Genomic DNA, 21,370 nt, shown 5'->3' on the forward strand with positions numbered 1-21,370 from the left:
AAGGGCCCACTGTATACCAAGACGTTTTTTAACCAATCATTGGCTCTGTTTTCTGGCATTACATTCAAATATTCAAGACTATGCATCTCTAAGCAGCATGTGAGTAATATTTTACCAAAAGCTGCACAAAGAGCACTGATTATTGGGCAGTATGAAAAATGGTGGGAAAGTTACAGTTCTCTAAATGTTGGACTGCAACTACCTTCAACCATGTAAGGGATGCTCAGAGCTATAGTCTAACATCTGGAGTCTCAATTTGTTCAGTGGCAATAAAATGAGAAAATAAAATAGTACTTATATTAAAAATCAAATTAATAATACTTGATATGAAAATCAAATTAAAAGTTATATATACACCTATATATACCGTAATTAAGTTACTACATGGTCATGGCTTTGGAACTTTCAGAATACATGCAGAAGAGAAGACTATGTACCTAAGTACTGTGTACAATTTTCATAAAGTAGAACTAAGAAACGTGAGAGCATAAAGTTGTTTATAACAATTTCAGGAAAATGCATGTGTATGGGAATAAAAGTTCTGGAGTAATTCCTATGGAAAGGACTGTACATGGAAGTAAGAAACAAAAATAAATTTGTAATAAGAAATGGGAATCCTAAATGCTTTGAGGTTCAAAGAATTCAGTTATTACAGCGATTAAACATGCCCCTAAGAACCAATAATTTTCCTGGTGTTGAGACTGCAGGAGAGCTTTGATTACTCAGACCATAACTCTTTGGTCACTAATCCAAAGAAGTACCTGGTCTTTAGCATATTTTCTGGCTAATTGACCTTCAAAGGGTTTGCTGAATTCTCTCTGTGCTTAGCTTTCAGGCACTTTATAGGACTTCTATTCTCTGTCCAGTTTCCTTCCCTTCTTCCCATGTTTGGGAGAAAAAGATTAAAGGAATCATAGGAGATCACAGAATAAGAGGAAGCTTTAGAGATAGTAAGACTTCAATTCCTGTACATTGAAAATAAATACTTATGTAACAGAACAAAGTTCCAAGTCATATTTTCCACATTTTGTTGTTACTGCTCAACTCTGAATTGTAGTGGCCATTTCATGGGCATTCTTGGAAAGATTTGTTTTTCACTGAAGTTCACCATTGCCTTCCTCTGAGACTGAGAGAATGTAGTTTGCCCAAGATCACCCAGTAGGTTTCCATCAGGGCTGTAGCGGGGGGGGGGGGGGGGGGAGGGGAGGCAGGGGTTCAACCCCCCCCCCCCCCCGAAATTTTTCAGGTTAAAAAAACCTGGTTTACTCATGAATTTTAACTGGTTAACCAACTCCCCATGCTAAGTCTATGAGACGCAAAAAAAATTAAAAGTCCCTCCAGAATTATAACACTATCTCAAGCAAATATTGACAGGCCTGTAGCGGGGGGGGGGGGGGGGAGGCAGGGGTCCAACAACCCCCCCCCCACACACCCCCTAAAAAAATGTTCTGGCTACAGCCCTGGTTTCCATGACTGTGCGGAGTTTCAAACCCTGGTCTTCGAATCATAGTTCAATACTCAGACGACTACCACACTGACTAACTGAACATAAACTGGAGCATACCAACCTACAAATACTTATCTGAATATGACACACAGGTTATATAGTTATAGTCGTAGGAGGCAGTCTACCCAACAACATTTATATTTAGTGGTTTTCCAGTGTGTATAAATAAATCTTCCATGGCTGGTCCATCCCTGAAATACTAATGTATCTATAAAAACTTTCTAATATATGATATGAGAAAGTAATAACCAATATGTCATGCATGTTCTAAAAATATTTCATTAAATATACGCAATGTTATGCACTTTTCTTGAACATGCATGTAAATAGCATTTGTTTCTCCAGTGAATAAAACAAAGCTTTTGCTGGTTGTTCTGAGTTACAAGTAATATTGTCCTTGATTATATATGACTTTTCACTTCTAAACCAAAAACAATTCACCACAAACTAGAACTAGTTACACACTCTTCCCTGCAAAAAGAAAAAAGAAAAAAGGGGGGGGGGGTGGAGGATGTGGGCAGAAAATTGAAGGTTTTCCCATTACAGGCAAACAAGTAATGTGATCTAGGTAAAGACCTTATGCTGGAAATGAAACAGTTAATAGCCTCTGAAGGTCTTAATACAGGTAAGCCTAATCCTCCAGTTCAACAGCAGCCTGACATCCCTTTTCTGAACATCAAACAGAAAAACTCCTTATTGTATCTATAAATCAGTGGGACAGGTGTGATAGTCTGCACAGGTATGCAGATGCAAGATGAAAAAGAATAATTACTTAGTTAACCCATTCTGGAGTGTTTTCAAACAGAAAAGAAATATATTCATTTTATAACTTCTACTGTATCAAAAAAAATGAAACAGGTCAATGCTTACATCACTCTACCATCTATTTTTTCTCCATAGTATTTTCATGTACAACCTCATGTAGGTTATCACCAATGGAGTAAATATGTTATACACATTGGAAACCTGAAACTATCAATCCAACAATGAGAACCTTCTTTCTGTCCCCTTCCCATGCAGAATTTCATACATTCTTTTTCCCCTGCTGAGTGAATTCTATAGCAGAATTAATCTTTCAATGTCATATTTGCTATCATCTGCCAGGAATGGCTTTCTGCATTTGTAAGAAAAAGAAGGAAAGGACAACCATCCAATATGCAATATTCTAAAACAAGTAAGAAAGTGCTTTAGTCTAACAGGTCATTCTTATACTATTATTAGGATGATCATCTTGGGATAAAGAAATACAAAAGAGATTCTTCTATGTGAAATTACAATTCCTATGTAACTTTCAATTCTTATGTGACTTGCAATTCACCCAAAGCTTCAGTTCTGTTCATTCAGATTTAAACAGAGACAGGTGTTAAGACAATAATTGTAACATTGGTGGATAAAATCAATCACTTCTTCCTATGAAGGATCATTTTGCATGCATAACATCTATGCTTGAATGGAACTACCAGTTACAATTTTCTGTTCTTTGTACGTATATCAGACAATTGAGGATTGCTGAAATATTATCTACAAAGCTCTAAAGTGATGACTTTATACTAAAATATTTAGCTATAATTCGTTATTGCCATATATACTCATGTATAAGTCTAGGGAAGACTTTGTGGCCAAAATAATGGCTTTTGATATGACATCTGGATAAGTCAGCAGTCATTTCTCAGAGAGGGGAAAGCACCAGTGCCACCTCAGGAACCAGCTGCCCCTGGTTGCCTCTACCACCATTTTCCGACCTAGGCATTGAAAAAAAGGCCAGAAACAGTGTCACAGTTCAGAAAGTAGAGAAGGTTGATGCTTGTTTTAGGTTATCCCAGGAAAGGCTAAACGCTATTGAAGATGGGGGTGGTTCTTTTCTTGATAAGAGTTACGGTTCGGTACTTACATTGACCCGTAGATAAGTGGACCCTAGAGTTTTTGATAATTTTTTGACTGAATTCCTAGACATATATATGTGTGTGTGTGTGTGTCTGTGTGTGTATTATATACTTTGGGTTTTCAAATCACAAGATGGAAGCAGTTACAAACAATGACTAACCTCATTTCTGATCAGGGTAAGAGAAAAAGTTACAGTAATGCATGGGAAACTAACAATCACTGTTTCTTTTGCTTGTGCCTTCACGTCATTTCCCACTTTGGTGGCTAAGGCAACACTATTATAGGATACTAGCTGTGCCCGGCCACGCATTGCTGTGGCGAAGTATGGTGGTATGGGAAATAAAGTATTGAGGAATTGGTGGTAGTTAAGGTAAAGGGTCAAGGTTTTCCCCTGACATGAAGTCCAGTCGTGTCCGACTCTGGGGGTTGGTGCTCATCTCCATTTCTAAGCCGAAGAGCCGGCGTTGTCCGTAGACTCCTCCAAGGTCATGTGGGATGACTGCATAGAGCGGCGTTACCTTCCCGCCGGAGCAGTGCCTATTGATGCACTCACATTTGCATGTTTTTGAACTTCTGGGTTGGCAGAAGCTGGGGCTAACAGTGGGGGCTCTCTCCGCTCCCCCAATTCAAACCTGCGGCCTTTCGGTCCAGAAGTTCAGCAGCTCAGCGCTTTAACATACTGCGCCATCAGGGGATATTATTTCCTAAAGGTTGTGAATATACAATATTTCTGATTGTTTTTTTTGTCTGTTGGAGGCAAGTATGAATGCTGCAATTAGGAAAAATGATTAGGATGTAATGGCCTTGCAGATTTAAAGCCTGGCTGTTTCCTCCCTCAGTGATTTTTTTGTTGGGAGGTGTTAGCTGGCCCTGATTGTTTCCTGTCTGGAATTCCCTTGTTTTCAGAGTGGTGTTGTTTGCGATATTTTATGTGCTTCTACTGTCTGTGGCCCTGAGGAAACAGAGGATTTGCCAGTCTTTGATGATGGGAATACTTTGTTGGGAGGTGTTAGCTGGCCCTGATTGTTTCCTGTGTGGAATTCTCCTGTTTTCAGAGTGTTGTTCTTTATTTAGTGTTCTGATTTTAGAGATTGTATTGTTCTGTTTTATTATACCACATTAATTTTTATATATTTTGATTTTAGTGTTTTTGAATACTTGGAGCCAGATTGTATTCATTTTCACGGTTGACCGCAACACAATAATAATAATAATAATAATAATAATAATAATAATAATAATAATAATAATAAAAGTAGTAATGATAGTAATAATAATGACTTCGGTAATACACAGTGCTTCACTGCCTTCTCAGCTTCCTTTCTGGAAGAATCCTTTCTTGGGAGGTGTTAGCTGGCCCTGATTGTTTCCTTTGTGGAATTTCCAATTTCCCTGCTTTATTTACTTTCTTTATTTACTGTCCTGGTTTTAGAGATTATATTGTTCTGCATTATTCTATCCCAGAAATTATTTCATATCAAAGTAGAATCTCACTTATCCAACATTCGCTTATACAATGTTCTGGATTATCCAATGCAGTCTGCCTTTTCATAATCAATGTTTTTGTAGTTCATTGTGATATTTTAGTGGTAAATTTGTAAATACAGTACAGTAGAGTCTCACTTATCCAACATAAACGGGTCGGCAGAATGTTGGATAAGCGAATATGTTGGATAATAAGGAGGCATTGAGGAAAAGCCTATTAAATATCAAATTAGGTTATGATTTTACAAATGAAACACCAAAACATCCTGTTAGACAACAAATTTGACAGAAAAAGTAGTTCAATACGCAGTAATGCTATGTAGTAATTACTGTATTTATGAATTTAGCACCAAAATATCACGATATATTGAAAACATTGACCACAAAAATGCGTTGGATAATCCAGAATGTTGGATAAGCGAGTGTTGGATAAGTGAGACTCTACTGTAATTACTACATAGCATTACTGCGCATGGAACTACCTTTTCTGTCAAATTTGTTGTATAATATGATGTTTTGGTGCTTAATTTGTATAACGATTACCTAATTTGATGTTTAATCGGCTTTTCCTGAATCCCTTCTTATTATCCAACATATTCACTTATCCTGCCAGCCTGTTTATGTTGGATAAGTGAGACTCTACTGTATATTGATAATCTTAAATTATCTTCTTAGAACTGGGTTATATGAGGCCCCTTCTTCACAGCTGTATAAAATGCACACTGAAATAGATTATATGGCAGTGTGGAGTCAAGATAATCCAGTGCAAAGCAGATAATATAAGATTATAAATGGGTTATATAGCTATGTAGAAGGGCCTTGAGTCTACACTGCCATATAATCCAGTGCAAATTAGATAATCTGTGGAAGAAGCCTAAGTGAGGCCTAAATTTGCCTGTCCCCTAACTGAACGCTGGCTGTCCTTTGGCTGAATTGGTTGCTAGGCAACCAAGTGGGCAGAGATTAGCCCTCTAAACTGGCAGAAATTGGATAAAAACAATTATTGCTCTCCCTCTAATTAGGACTTTATTTTTCTTTTGTTTTTGTTGTATCAACCCTGAGGCGTGGGTGATGGGTTGTGTTGTCAAATTTCGAGGTTGGGGGGCCTGTACTTTTGTTGTTTTGTGGGTCGCCGTGATGCCATCACTCTTTTATATATATAGATATATTCTTGGGAAGATTCACTCAGAGGGGATGTATCCTTCTCTGAAGAAGAGTGTATGAGACTTGTCCAAGGTCCCCCAATGGTTTCCATGGCCACATAGGGATTTTAGTATTGGTCTCTCAGAGTCCAAATCTAACACTCAAACCTCTACATCATGCTGGTTGTACTTTCCCTACATATTAACTAAGCCAGGGATGGAGAATGTGTGGCTCAGTGTTGCTAAACGGCAGCTGCCATTAGCCGGCAAGGTGAGGGATGGTAGGAGTTGCAGTGGAACAACATCTGGAGACCCACATGTTACCCATCCCTGACGTAAACACTTGGCTTCATGTCAGCTTGAACCTTGGTCACCAGCGTACAGTTGTTCCTGCAGCTCAAGTTACTATAAAACGTAGAAAGTTCAACAGTTCATTCGTCAGGGTTTAAGGCATATTAGATATTTGTAAAAGGATTTCTTTTCTTTTCACGAAAGCTCAGAAAACTAACTAACTTAGTTTGCATAATGCCTGACTGAAACAGCCTGCAATGCATTTGTAACGCAAAAGCCATTATAAACTCTGGAGGAGAGTGTGACAAATCAAATACAAATGTTTCAGCTTGGATTGGTCTTTTGGAGGGAACTTGTTACTGAAGAATGATTTTTATTTTGTTTTCACTTCTCACACACCTTATCAGTCCTCAACACACCAAAAAATGCCAAGAAGAAATGGCAAAATCCAGTAATTCATTTCCTGTCAACCTTAGAATTTGTAATCTGAGATGTACTGTAGGCCTGGCAACCATTTAGCCACTGCCGTCATGTTTGGGCCACCATAAGATCTTGTGGGGAATGCATCTCCTGTTTAGAAACAGGATAAACTGAGGATGAATCCTACATGTCTAATCTGCAAATGCACAGCAAGTGGCAGGGCACCAGTTACTGGCTCTGCCCATAAATTTATCAGCATGCTAGGAAACCTGACACAAATAAAACTAATTAATGCATCAAATAGAGAAGTTACTGCATTGTGAAATGTCTGAAGTGGCACTTACAGCGGTTGCTTCGGCTTCTGTTTTTAAGATCTGGGACCTGCATCAATGGGTCTGACCAGCTCATTGTCCCAAATGACATTGAGATTCTCATTACATTACAGCAAAGTTAATCTTGCACTCCTGAGAGTTGTTTTTCATTTATGGTAATACAAACATGCAGCACATTTTCCAGCTGATGTAATGACTGTCTGATTGCCAGCCAAACTCTAAATGAAAAGCTGTCACTATAGTTTACTGTCATTGGTGTTCTCTACACAGTACCACACCTTCAATTAAATAAATGGATGCTAGAAATAGATAAGAGTAGAACATTATCTAGCAGGAACACTTATGGAGAAGCTCAATATGTAGAGAAGAAAGATTCAAGATTTTAAAAAGGGGACATTTTTTCTCAAATTGCTGACTTCCAAGCATTAATGAATGAATGAATCTTTATTTATAGCTCGCCCTATCTCCCTGAAGCGACTCAGGGCGGCTCACAACAAAATATACAATGGCAAATATTCAATGCCAACAGTAATACATATCATTTAGTTGATAATGTATCAGTATCATTATTGATACATAATTGCTCTTGCTATCTGATCTTTCTTCCGAGACCAATACCACAGCAAAAGCTGCATTGTTTCCTTTCTTATGCTGCACAAAATGGCAGTGCAATTGGTGGAACTACAACACATAGCTTGATCTGCAAAATCCCAAAATTTGCAAGGCCATTTATCTACATTATTTGTGCACTATATAAAACATGAAAGTATTATGTGTCTTTTAAGGACTAAATTCTCTGTTATTTCTGAACGTGGAGGAATGCTTTGGAATTTAAATACGGAACAATCCAATAACATAAAATATGAGTTACTTCTAGCTTGTTTAAATAAAATAGCCCAGGGTTCAGATAAAAGTGCAAACTCTCAATTAGAGGTGGAAGCAGATGCTTTCAATTGCTTCTTCACAATTGTCCCAGAGGAAAAGAGGAAGGTTGGAGAGCATGAGCCCAAGGCCCATTGCTATTAATGCATGTAACACTAAACCAGGACAGAAATCATACAAACTGCAGGATGCATGAAATCCGGGGGGGTGGGGGGGGGTGGGGTATAACCACTGAATGCCCAGGCCCTCTAGGACTCCCCCAAATCTTAATAATGTTATTTACAGTCCATAGTTTGGACTATTTGGGAACCTCATGTCCAAACTAAGATAAAAAGAAAAGAAAAAGTTGAACAGGAGCAATATTAATCAGTTCCAAAATTGTTCCAGAAACAGGAGGCTTGCAGTTAGATCTACTTGGTCTAAATTAAAAAAAAAAAACAGCATCACATACTTTCTCTAGAAACTGGGAAGAGTTGCATGTGCAATGGCCAGAAGGGGACAAGCCTGGTAAATGACCTGTCATTGGCAGCTATCATACTGTTGTGCCTCTGAACATTTAACATTTGATCCCAGTAAAGTATACTGAATTTCAAGATAACATATGAGAGAGGTTCTAAATAACATGAAATAAAAACAATCTGGGAATTATCTCAATATGAAATTTTTACTTCATGGTTTTTAGGAGAAAAGAAAAAAATAATTTTAGAAGGTGAAGAACAATTTAACCACATCAGTTGATTTCCATAATAAGTTAGACATGTCTAGTCTCACTAGAATTAATGGGACTAAATTGTGCCACTGATTCCAGTGAGGCTAGAATGTCACTAATTCATCTGGACCCAACATTGAGACTGAAGTTTGGAAAGGGGTGCTATATTGAAGAAAGTTCTATAAGAATCCAATAAATTTCAAATGATAAACATTTTGAATTGTCCCAAAATGCTCCCAGAAATGAACAAGGGTTCAACTTTAACATGCTTGTTCACTTGAGGCTAAATTTTACCCTCAGTATATTGCTTGACTCCAATTACACTAAACACTAGTGGGAAAGCCTGGGGAACATCATAATTTCACCCATATCTTCAAGCATCAGCAATTCTTGCACAGGTGTTGCTACAAGGCCATAGAGGTTATGACCCAAAGATTAACTTAATGGATATTTAGGCATTAGTGGAACAGACTGTGATCTAGCATCCATGCTTAGCACATATGGAACAAGAATGAGCATAAAGCAAAGGGACACCTTATTTTTCCAGCTAAATTGGGAAATGACTCCGATCATTAGAGAGATCTTAGCAAGCATTTTAAGTATAAAATGTACAGTCATTGACTCAAGCTTCTCAAACTGAAGTCAGTATGTAATTGGATGCATCTACTTGCAACAAATACATTGACTGAGCAATAAGAAAACATAGAAATATACATCCTTACACTGATTTATAGCACAATTTTAATGCTTGCTTGACAACAATGCAGCTAAGTTGTTTAACTCTTTTAAAAAAAGAATACTTTCTCAAAGAAGCTGTATTAATGACCCTTCTTCTCACGCTTTTTGATCCAACTGTAGTGGATACTATGTGCAATCAAGTAGACTCTGACTTAGGGTGATTCTATCATAAGGGTTTATCTTGGTACGGTTTAGTTAGAGGACAGTTGCCATTGCCTTCCACTTGGGTTGAGTGAGTGATCTTTGCTCAGGTCCAAGCAGGGATTTGAACCCTGGTCTCTTAGAGACCTAGTCCTGCATTCAAACTAGCATACAGTACCATACCAATTCTCTGATGGCTTCATACTATTGACATGAAACTTCTTAAACCTCCTAGCCACATGGTACAAAGTAAATATCACCTAAGATGCTACCACAAGTTCTAGAACCAATACACCATAGACTCTTATTGCAAAAGAGGATGTATTTTTGTTAAATCTCTTCCATCAACAGAATGACACATTGTCATGGACCTTATGCTGTGCAAGCACAAAGAAGCTTATACAAGGTACCTCTGCCTTATTCTAAACCATTTGATCCTCTCACAGTAACCAAGTGCACACCTTCCTGATTGCTTAGGGACACTGCTCATAATTTGTGAAGGACTGTAGGAGAAACACAAAGCTGGCACGAATAAAATGTCCTCTAGTGTGACATTCCTTCCATATGTCTTTTTAAGGATGCAAACAAGTATCTCCAAGTAATTGCTTTTGCATGTGACAAGCTAAGTCTTATGCATTTATCTTTATAAATCAGGGATAAAGATTGTATTATGGAAACTAGGATTAATAGCAAAAGATACAGCAATCTGGCATATTCTCTGCTATGGGGAGTGACAGGAAAAATCAGTGCATCTGCTGAAAGCAATTGCAAATCTAAAGACAAACATCACTATCTAAGAATGAGTCAGACACTGCCCCATGCACTTAATTTTAAGGGATGTGCTTGCAATTACTTAACACAAATAAGGGCATCTAAGCTTTTGTTACCTTCACTTGCTTTTATATAATATCCATTCTCTTTACTTGGTGAAACATCCAAGAGCTGCATAATTCTATCCAGCAAACCATGAATTATTTCAAAACCCGGATTTTTGTTATAGTAGATGGCACAGAGATGTCTGTGGTTTCTAGCACCAACATCTGAAGAAAAAGAAAGGCCAAATTAATAACTTCATAAAATCTAGATTTAAAGGCACTTCAAGGATTAAGTACTGTCTAATATCATATACATTTTGCAGAGTCTGTAGGTGTAAAGGAAAATAGACATTGTAGAAATTTATTGATTTTTTAAAAGAATTTATCAGACAATTCATGGCAGCTCACAATTAAATATCTTGCCTGATTCTGTTTTTAAAAAGGATTCTAGAGTAGAATTCTTCTAGAAATTTGCATTTTCCAGTCTTAGGGCGACTCCTAAGTAAGAAGTCTAGGCCTTAAATTAACATCTCTAGTGGCCTCTTCTTCACAAGCACAGCATACAGATTTGAAATACTGCACTTGATCATGAAGTTATTCACTAGAGAGCTCACACAGAAAAATTGCTGCCAAAGCTAAGCTAAACTTTTAGGGACAAATCTCACCTTTTCCAGATTAGCAAGAAACCTGTTGCATCACTCCATACAATATTTCTGTTCTGTTTTTCAAAGAAGAGAACTACCATGTATGTTAGCATAAATTACACATGTACGGCAGAGACTTCAAAGTGCTGTCTGAAGACACTGTTAAATGCAATTTGCAGGACTGATAACTGACTTTACATAACCCAAGAAAATGCAATAAAAACCAGACTGGTATATGCTGCCCCCTAGCAAGGAACAAAGCACAAGACACCCGGATTGAAAGAGTTTATCTTTCATACATTACTGTCTGTGTCACTAGTGTTAATAACATTTATCTATTGCCTAAAACAATCTTTTCATGCAATAACAAAATAAATAAAAATGAAGTGTCTTGCTAAATTCAGCATCTTTCCCTGAAGCCTTTCTCCCTAACTGCTTTCCCCACAAAAAGGACTCTCTTACACTGCTAGTGTTTAGCTGAAGGCACAGAGCGTGAGAAGAGAGGATTCAATACCAGGAACCACCATGAATGTCCTAAAACTCTGCCAATTTGGGGTACAATCCAATGTAATATAAAGCCTAGTGTCCTCTAGCAGATTATTTCCAGACACTGAGAAGACCTCTTCTCCTCCTACACCTATACATGGGCTTGGGTGTATTGTGCTTGTAAGTTGCACCAAGGGTTTATAGGGCTGAATCAGGATACAGAAGGCATGCAAAGATTTCTGACTCTCTCCAGGAGTGAGCATAGGCAAAAGAAAAAATAGTCTCTATCAATCCTACAGGAAATGTCTGCAAATGTGTGCTATATCCATGGTGGAATCTGATACTGCTGATGTTTTAAGACAGTAGAAAAATCCTCTTACCCTTGGTCGAATCTTTCACTACAATGTCAGAAATTTCAAAGAGTTTCAGTGGTAAAGGCATCTTCCGATTAGCCGCCACAGTTTTCAGGATCCCAGGCAAGAGGGTAGTGCGTGCCACCTGCAGGTCACAAAGGGAACTCTATATATACATCCAAAGACATTTCCCACTAAAAGCAGACTATATCAACATAGGCAAGAACAGGATATGAACATTCATAGTAAATATGATAATTTCTCACTGATTTCTCAGTGGTTCCTAGTCTGCCAGCAAAGCCAAAAATTTGCAGCATTGGACTGGAAAAGTATTCTGTGTAAATTGTCTTGAAATCTTAGGCCAGCGAAATGTTCAATAAAATTAACTGGAATATAGAGCAACGATGGGAGGTATCATAAAAGATCCTCCAACTCACCCAAACACTAACAATAAAACAACAAGTATTAAAAATGATAAGAGCAGTCATTTGAGTGACCTTCACATTAAGAACCAACCAATCTAAAGTAGGAAGGATGAGTGTAGCGTAACACAGCAACTATGCCATTTGATTCGGAGTCCCGCCAACTCATGCCACTCAAGGAGTGTGTGTCCAGTGGGCCCATCATATCCACAGGAATTTGGTGCCGAGATCCACCAGAAACACTAAAAAACACAGGCAGCCATGTCCCATATTATAAATAACCTTGTCTATTTACTAATATGGGGCACAACACTCTACAGTGAATTGAAATTATGGATCTGGACCCCATGGATCTAGATCAGGCATGGGCAAACTTTGACCTTCCAGGTGTTTTGGACTTCCACAAATCCTAACAGCCTACTGGCTGTTGGGAATTGTGGGAGTTAAAGTCCAAAACACCTGGAGGGCCAAAGCTTTCCCATGCCTGATCTAGAGGGTTCAATGTATGAGTATCTGGTCTTTTCCTCTCCCATTGTGGCAGATTATCATTTTTTAAACATCTCTCATTGCAAGCAATGGGGTAACTTTCATTGTGCTTCCTTCTGGCTAGAGTAGCTGAGTGATTTAAGAAACTGGGAAGATGAGGCTTTCGATACAGTGGATACAGGGATAACACTGCCTTGTTTTGGCAACACTGCATTTGTGAGACTTATTCTTGCTACTGTAGAAAGAAGACTACCTGATGCAAATTTATGCCTGCAGTTCCCAGTGGGAGAACTGAGGCTGTTGGAATGGACCAAGCCTCCTCAGCCAACCCCAGAGAGACCTCCTCCACTGGAGAGGCCTTCAATGGCCCCATCTACACTGCAACGTATTGCAGTTTGAAACTGCAGTATATGGTCAGTGTAGACTCATGTAATGCAGCTCCATCTAGTTAAACTGCATTATATGAGTCTACACTGATAAAATGCATTATATGGCAGTGTAGATGTGCACAAAGAAATATCTCTGCTGGGTCCCAAGTCTCTTCAGCAAAATAGGTTAGGATGTCATTGTGATTCGTACCCCATCACACTAAAATACCACTAAAATGCCATCATAAAGTAAGATGTTTTCTTATATTATAGCTCATTTAAATTTTCAGGCAAAAGTATAGTTCATACGTGTTAAACTAAATCGATCTACCATTCTTACCTGAAACTCTGCTGTTTTGGGATTTGCTATATGAACAGCTTTTGTTGCCGAGATGTCAATTCCCAATTTATTAGCAATGTCTTCCTGGGAACACTAACATTAAGGGGAGGGAAAAACGAATTAACTGAATTCATTAATAGTAATTATATCACCAGTATAAATGTAACTTTCATTAAAAAAAACTCCAGGACCCTCCCTCCTCCAATGTTTTAACCTGGGTGCCATGGTACCAGCGGTTATCCAACTTTGTATGATTATGCTTTATTGGTATGTACTGAACAATACATTCTGTGTATTGTGACTATATTTTCTAAATATCAACTCAGATTTCATTTTCTTGAGTAATATTACAATCGACCATTTAATAATACCATTGTTATTAACATCCCGACATCAAAATGTGTTAAATACCAGTATAACCCGAATCCCTATAATAAGTACAAGGTATTACAAATACATTTTTCATATTGTGCCACATTTAGAGAAAAAAAAATCAAGCTGATTCCTAATGGTACAACTCTCAATTGCTAAGAAGATAAAGCTAAGCAGAAGACATGTCAGTTTTTTCCAAATTATATACACTGAACAAAAAAGCAAGATTGAATGACTTTTTCACAGCATATGTAGATCAAAATAATACATTCCTTTTGCAATCATGTGTTGATTTATAATATATTTGGTACATATAAGGACATTAATGCCAGACACAGTTTGTGAACAGTATTTTTTACAAACTAGCTACTATATTTATTACCCACAAGGAGCGGTGGGTAATAAATACATCATCATCATCATCATTATTTCATCAATTCTAAGACTCACATTTTCCCTAAACAAGCATCTTTAAAAATTGGGTGTGTCTTAGAATCGCAGGTATATCTTATGTATTTCTGTTGGTGGTGGTTGAACTGAAATTAGGGTGCATCTTACAATCTATGGCATCTTACAATTGAAGAAATACAAGTTTAATCCAACGAATGCATGTGTACACTCCACATGGCACATCAGAAAAAAGGTTAACAGTATATAAGAGACTGTGACCCAGTTTTCTTTTTCACTGAAGCTATAGCTGATGAAAGGCATGCAGCACCAGTAATGTTTCCATGGTCTCCATGGGCAGTGCTGGATGCAAGAGCATCCCCAAACTTCAGGGGAGTGCAGACCCATCCCAAATGCAATGAAGACACTTTCCTAGTCAGATTAACTGTCTGGGCTTAATTTAAATGTATATAGCCTCTTCCAGACTGCCTGAGTACTTCCAGTGAGAATAAGCAGAGATGTGTGCCATCAGCATATTTATAGCACTACATTTCATGCCTCAATTACTTCAGCTGTCTCATTAGGTGCTCAAAAATGCTAACCTAATAAGAGAATGGAACGCTAAGGTGATCCACAATAAAATTCAGCAAAAACAAGAAATCCCCAAAATTAACAGCCTACATTCAAGAGCAGAATTTCTGGAATACAGTGTCTTGAATCTGTACTCCTCGGGTCTGACAACTTATGCAGGACACTAGGAGAAGACCAGGAAAAATAGTAGGGTGCCTGTCTTTTTTGCCAACAAAGCTCATCCATCAGAGTAAACAGGATAAAACCAGATCTCACGCTAGAATGTAATTATTGCAATCAGCCAGCTGTTATTATAATCTTCATAGTCCAAGTGCTTCTTAAGAAGTTGTCTTACAACTGTCTTTTTCAAAATGGCAAAGACCATACCCTCATGCAAAAAGGCAAAAATCACCTCTTACGCCCTTCTCTTCTAATATTGCATGTCTAAAACTTAGGTTTCCACATTAGGAAAACCAAAAATTGTTTTTTGTTGAGAAGAAAGCAAGACCTATCAATTCAGTCATAACCTTTTTGACAGAAAAGGTAAGGCTGGCAGATCCAGAAATATCTTATGAAAAAGGTTTTTCCACTCAATCTTAGTTCTTGTGATGACTCATGGGCCATGTAGTCCCGTTCCTAGTGCTGTTGTGACAGATGAAGAGGAAAACTTGGGTTTTCCACCATTTCAGCCAGAAAGGGAACTTTCCCAGCCAGAATTGGAGCCCTTGCACCTGCAGGAGGTTTGTCTTCCAGAAATCTGCCAAACAAGCCCTGAGTCAAAATCTCCCCCATTTTCTCGCCGTAATTATTATCAACAACAAAAAGGAGTTCAGCAGGCTAATCGCAGAAGCCTGAGAATCGCAGCAAAGCATTCAGATGATTAAGCCTGCTTCCATGAGAAATTTTAGGGAGTCATACATCTGGACACAGAGATTGACTTTCGTTTCTGGTTCCCCAGAGAAGTGTTCTTTGGTGGGAAAACGAGACCCTATTTAGGTTCCTTGCCCCTTTAGGAATCTTGCGGAGTCAATTCGTCAGCTACCGGAGTAGTGTGTGTGGACAGCGCTACTCCCGCTTCCAAGCCTTGTTCCCGTTTCCAAGCCTCCGCTCCCAGCCTTGTTTACTCCCCGGATCTTGCCTTGCTTCCCGGACCTTGCCAAGAAATTACCACGGATCTTGTTCTTGCTCCTCGTTCCTTGTTGCCTTGTTTCAAGCCTTGTGTTCCAAGAATCAAGTTACTTCCTAGCCTTGCTCAAGTTTCATGGACTAAGGACCTTGTCATCTCCCCTCACTTTGCTTGGCAAAGTGAGTGTTTCGGTTATCGGATTACAACTTTGGACCTTAATATTTCATATTGGACATTGTTTCTTTGGACTAATTTTGACCTTCCCTGAAAGGTCTACTTCTGAACTATTTCCTACACTTGCTTTTATTAACTTTATATATTTCCTTAATAAAGATATTAGATAGATTCTGGCCTCTGTGTATGGTTATTGGTGCTCTGCAGCCTGGGTCGTGACAGTTCTCAAGACTGCATGAATGCCTTACTGCTGACGCCTCTGGAAAGAACTACCTGCCTCTAAAATTCTTATTGTTCCTCTCTTCTGCTTGCTGAATAGATTGGATTGGGAGAAAAAGAAGCATAGGGTCAGTCGTGCTGATCATTAGAACTCATGTTCCACTACCAGCATGAGTCATAGAAATCTGAACCAATACATTAGCAAATCGGAACCTGATAAGAGTATCACAACTCTGTTGAGGTTTGAACTCTGGTAAAATACAGCTTCCTCCATTGATGCCTTAACATTCATTAATAAAAAAAGTTTACACGCACCAGAGCAAAAGTCAGTGCTTCGGTAAAGCCTGCTGCTGCCAGGTCTTGTCTCAGAAGTTCTGTGAGCTTATTGAGAGGAAGCTGGAAGAGAAAGAAAGCATTTTTAAAAAGTCTTTCAGCTCAATGAATTAGAAAAGAACCATGGAAACTGGCCTAAAAGAAGGTAACTTCAGCTAGCTACATCTGGTCATTACAGAGGAAATGCAATTCCCAATCAGAGATTTAATATGGCCTCCAGGTTTTAAACCTTGTTTCTTTTCTTACTGTTTTTTAAAGCTCATCCAGTGCAGGTCTTTTGAGTTTCTCAGATCAATAGGGCATCTGTTTTGTATCCATGCTATGGTAAACTCCCTTTACTATAAGACATGACAGAATATTGTTTTAATTCTTAGAAAACTGTGTCTCACAGCCCTTCTGGCATACTTCTAGCCTTCAAACTGACAATACAGACTGTTTACTCAAAGGTGCAATCTTACTTGATTAGCTATGGTGTATGTTTTCGGGATAGTCATCTGAATGTTATTATAGCCATACGCTATTGCTGCGTCTTCTATGATATCACATGCATGGATAATGTCAGGTCTGGTAGGAGGGATTTCAACCTCTATATTGTTCCCATTCCCTATGACGTGTGACTTCAAACACATCCTGGTGAGCAGCTTTGCAAGGTTTGATGGAGTCTCACTAAAACAAAAGCAAGAGCAATGTTTTAAAAAAAATCGCATGTTTCCTTCTGAAATGACTGCCTTTCACATCCTATGATTAAGCATTGTCACTTGAAAAGAAGTGCAATTCACTCACAAACCAAACTATGAAATAAATAGTTGTCTCTAGAAAGACAATCTTGACCCATATGATGCTTGACGTGCATTTAGTACATTAGAAACTTAAACGAGAAAAAAATCTATGTTACATTTTTCAAACATTAATGTGGGAAACCTCAGCAAGTATCCTAACCCAATCTCCTACTTAAACCAACATGTATTCTCTTTATATACATCTGACATGAATTCCTCAAAGTTAAAATGTACTACAGGTATAGGAGAAAGCTTGCAGTAAGAAAAATATCCCAATCTCAAAAAAAGGTTGGTTTTAATCTGTTAAAGCTGTTTGCTTGAGGAACTGTGATCTGAATAAAATGGCATATATAACATTCTGAACTTTCTAGGCTTTCTGTGGACAAGGGAGAAAAATAAGATACTTTCTGAATGTCTCACAAAGTATACTCTGTCCTAAAGAAATGTATTATAACTTAGATAGATGAGGCTACATAGATAATATTACTAGAAGAGAAAATTGAGAAGTATCAGGAAGATGGTTTAAGAGAACATGATATGGAAAGATTCTGGCAAGTACCTATAATTTGATGATAATAATTTATGGCATATACAGTAGAGTCTCACTTATCCAACACTCGCTTATCCAACGTTCTGGATTATCCAACGCATTTTTGTAGTCAATGTTTTCAATATATCGTGATATTTTGGTGCTAAATTAATAAATACAGTAATTACTACATAGCATTACTGTGTATTGAACTACTTTTTCTGCCAAATTTGTTGTCTAACATGATGTTTTGGTGCTTCATTTGTAAAATCATAACCTAATTTGATGTTTAATAGGCTTTTCCTTAATGCCTCCTTATTATCCAACATATTCGCTTATCCAACATTCTGCCGGCCTGTTTATGTTGGATAAGTGCGATTCCACTGTACAAAGGTTTCAGTTTCCGTTCTTTGCAAAAAGGAGACTGATAATGGATTCTATGGGGTATCCTTTTCACTAAACAACAGTATGAAATATAATAAAACCACATAGCCAGCAATATATAAAAAATCAAAAAGTACCATGCTTTATTCCCCTGGGAAAGAAAAGAACCAGGCCAGCACACCTAAAATCTGATACAAAGTAACAGGCCAAGTCATGGTCCTACAGATAACCCCAACTAGAGCAGATTCACTGAATCTATGGAATTTACAAATATGTCAACTCAAACCCATAATTGATTCAGTTGCTCTACTCCTCTAATATCTCTATATCAGAATATGTATTGCCCCAAGTGCATGACTATAAAACAGGATACTGATCAAAGCTTGAAGTCTTTCGGTAACAACCTCTAGAAAAAAATTTAAAAAACAAACCTGAGGGACAATTTTGAGATAATTTTACCCCGTGGCAGCAAACTGTCTGCAAATGTGCCAAGTTAATTTTTCAATTCCCAGACGCCCCAATACCTCCCAAATGCTGATGTCCAGCAATATAGAGGCCAAAACTGGCCCTCATGCTCCATACAACTGGCCACTCAGGATTTACATCAATGGCTTGCACCGCCAGAGCAGAGTCAACAACAACTTTAATATGAAGAATAGCTTCTTTCTCCAAACTCATATTTGGAGATGCAGCATGGCTGGGTGAGATCAAGATCCTTCTGTGTGTTAAAGAATGGGAATTTATGGCTCTTTAAATCAGAGTGACTGGTAGAGTGAGACGAAGAGATTTCTTGACAGCAGTGCGGTAACTTTCTTGGCAGCATAATTAAATACTTCAGTGGAACAGCACTATAAAACATGACTTTGGAGCTACTGTACCTTTTTGTTCAAATCTAGCCATGAAGACTAATAACTTAATCATGGGGCAAAATCTGTTTAGAAAAACAGCTGGCACTGTATCACCATCATGATAGTATGCTACCCTTTTGTAACACATGCATATTCTTGGCTCCTAACCAAACACATTTTATGTCAATTATGAAAAAGATTTGTTCAGCTCTACTGCCATTTTTATTCTATTTGATACTTTATTTTGCAAAATTGTTACTATTTTATTGTATTTTTGATATTTTATGGCACTATCTTTTGAAGAGAATTTCCCATGGAGTGGGTTAAACCTCACAGTAAATAAAATATAAATCTCTTGGCTTGATCAGTTAAACAGGATCAGTTTATGCTTGTTTTAACATATGCTCAAAAATGAACACAGCATGCATTAGAAATGTGGCACAGATGCTATGAATATCATTGTTCATATTATCTGTGAAAGTAGAGAGATTTAACATACCAGATTCCTATTTTCTTGTTCATTATCTCAGGCTTTATCTTTTCACGACGATAGGGCAGCTCCTACATGAAAAGGAGGGGAAAAGGTTTTCACGTACATCAATGCATCTCCTTCGCCCTTTCTCTCAGTATCAAAATTTGTTTTCATAGCAAAACATTTGATTATTCAGCTCTCAAAGGTAGTAATCAGATACATGCCATTTTTAAACATGACAATTTTTCACAATTCTTCAACAGTCACACAACAGACATATTCTCCATGTACTGGTGTAATAATTTAAAAATAACACACCAACCATCAAAACATATTGTAGAAAAATAATCATTAAAAACCACAAATACTCCTTCTTCTACCATTTAATCATAAAACTTTGATATGGTGAGATCCTTAGTATCTACAGTCTAAATTAAATGTATATGTAAAGCAAGGCAATATTAATCTTGCATGAAAAGACACAGGACAAAGTTTTCTATGAAGCTTCTCTTTTCTCCATATGGAAAACTGCCACTACACACAGAATGTCCCCAGGCTCTCAGCCATCAAGATGTTACTCTCTAAGCTCTTCCCTGCGAAATTATCAATGTATGATAGTCAAGCTCATCTCTATTGCCAAAGTATAGCATAAAACTCAGAACAGAATGAAGTCTCAGTGCCATAACTAGCTGCTGGTATCTTCCCCCTTTCTCAGAGCTTAACTGACTCTGAGCAATAGGGAAATGATGGTTAATCACCAGCGAAGAGTGGCAAACTTTACCACTGCACACTTTCCAAGCAAGTATATGCAGCAACAGAGCCAATCCTATTATCATGAATATTCTATTCTAATGTGTCTGAATGCTATAACAAAAGGTTCCATCACATGGTCCCATCTGGTTCCTGATGCTATTTAATATCTACATGCATCAAATAATAATACTCCAGCTCTTGAGCAGTTCAATGTGATCAATTTTCCATGATACAAATGTTCCACTAATTCCAGAGTAGTGGTTCAGTACTTGAATGAATACCTTATCCCAGAAATGGGCTCAAGGAAGGAAACAAGATGACACTTAATCTAGACAATACATAGGTCATTAGGGATGAGAAGATATCTTATTCTATGTTCTATGTATCATAGACTGGTTGTATGTATCATAGACTAGCCCAGCCTTCCTTAAAAGGCTATTAGAACAGAAGCCCTCTTGACTGGTGGCTTCTCAAGATGCACCTTTTTGTAGCTGTGGTAACTTCTCAGACAAAGATCTCTCCTCAGTCATCCAAGTTTTAGCAATTTAATATACTAAGAATGGTAATATTGTTCCTTTTAAAAAGTGGATCCCTAAAAAAGCACATTTTAGCCCGTGATGTTTTTAGTCACTTCTGTTATACTCACTGGAAAGATGTGACTTTTTCCATTGGGATAAAGCACTTCAGCTGCTTCAGCACTAAAATAATGAAAACAGGCACACTTGTTGAAAGTGCAAGATACAGAAGGTATGTACATATCAACAATAAAAATAATTCACACTAACTCACGTGAATGTTTTCTGACAATATTCACTGAACATTGCGACGAGGATATCGAGGACAATTTTTGCCTTAAAGATAGACAACAGACACACTTATTGAATTAACATATGTGACACATCTTGAAATATAAGATCACAATGTACATTCACAAGAAGATACCTAACTATTGTACTAACTTTCAGAAATAGCACCTTTC

General features: G+C 37.8%; 1 protein-coding gene across 2 annotated transcripts in view; it reads right to left on the minus strand.

The window, feature by feature from the left end:
- farsb (phenylalanyl-tRNA synthetase subunit beta) overlaps positions 1–21,370 on the minus strand; it is a 57,435-nt gene that overhangs the window by 23,085 nt on the left and 12,980 nt on the right. For both annotated transcript variants that reach the window (XM_062976573.1, XM_003218268.4), the window contains exons 9-16: positions 21,181–21,242; positions 21,038–21,089; positions 19,666–19,727; positions 17,085–17,292; positions 16,609–16,689; positions 13,446–13,538; positions 11,857–11,974; positions 10,419–10,571 (exon numbers count right to left, since the gene is read on the minus strand). In XM_062976573.1, the coding sequence (XP_062832643.1) occupies positions 10,419–10,571; positions 11,857–11,974; positions 13,446–13,538; positions 16,609–16,689; positions 17,085–17,292; positions 19,666–19,727; positions 21,038–21,089; positions 21,181–21,242 (829 nt within the window). The remainder of the gene's footprint in view (positions 1–10,418; positions 10,572–11,856; positions 11,975–13,445; positions 13,539–16,608; positions 16,690–17,084; positions 17,293–19,665; positions 19,728–21,037; positions 21,090–21,180; positions 21,243–21,370) is intronic.

The sequence above is a fragment of the Anolis carolinensis genome, chromosome 3 (genome assembly GCF_035594765.1).
Source record: "Anolis carolinensis isolate JA03-04 chromosome 3, rAnoCar3.1.pri, whole genome shotgun sequence".
Classification (NCBI taxonomy): Eukaryota; Metazoa; Chordata; class Lepidosauria; order Squamata; family Dactyloidae; genus Anolis; species Anolis carolinensis.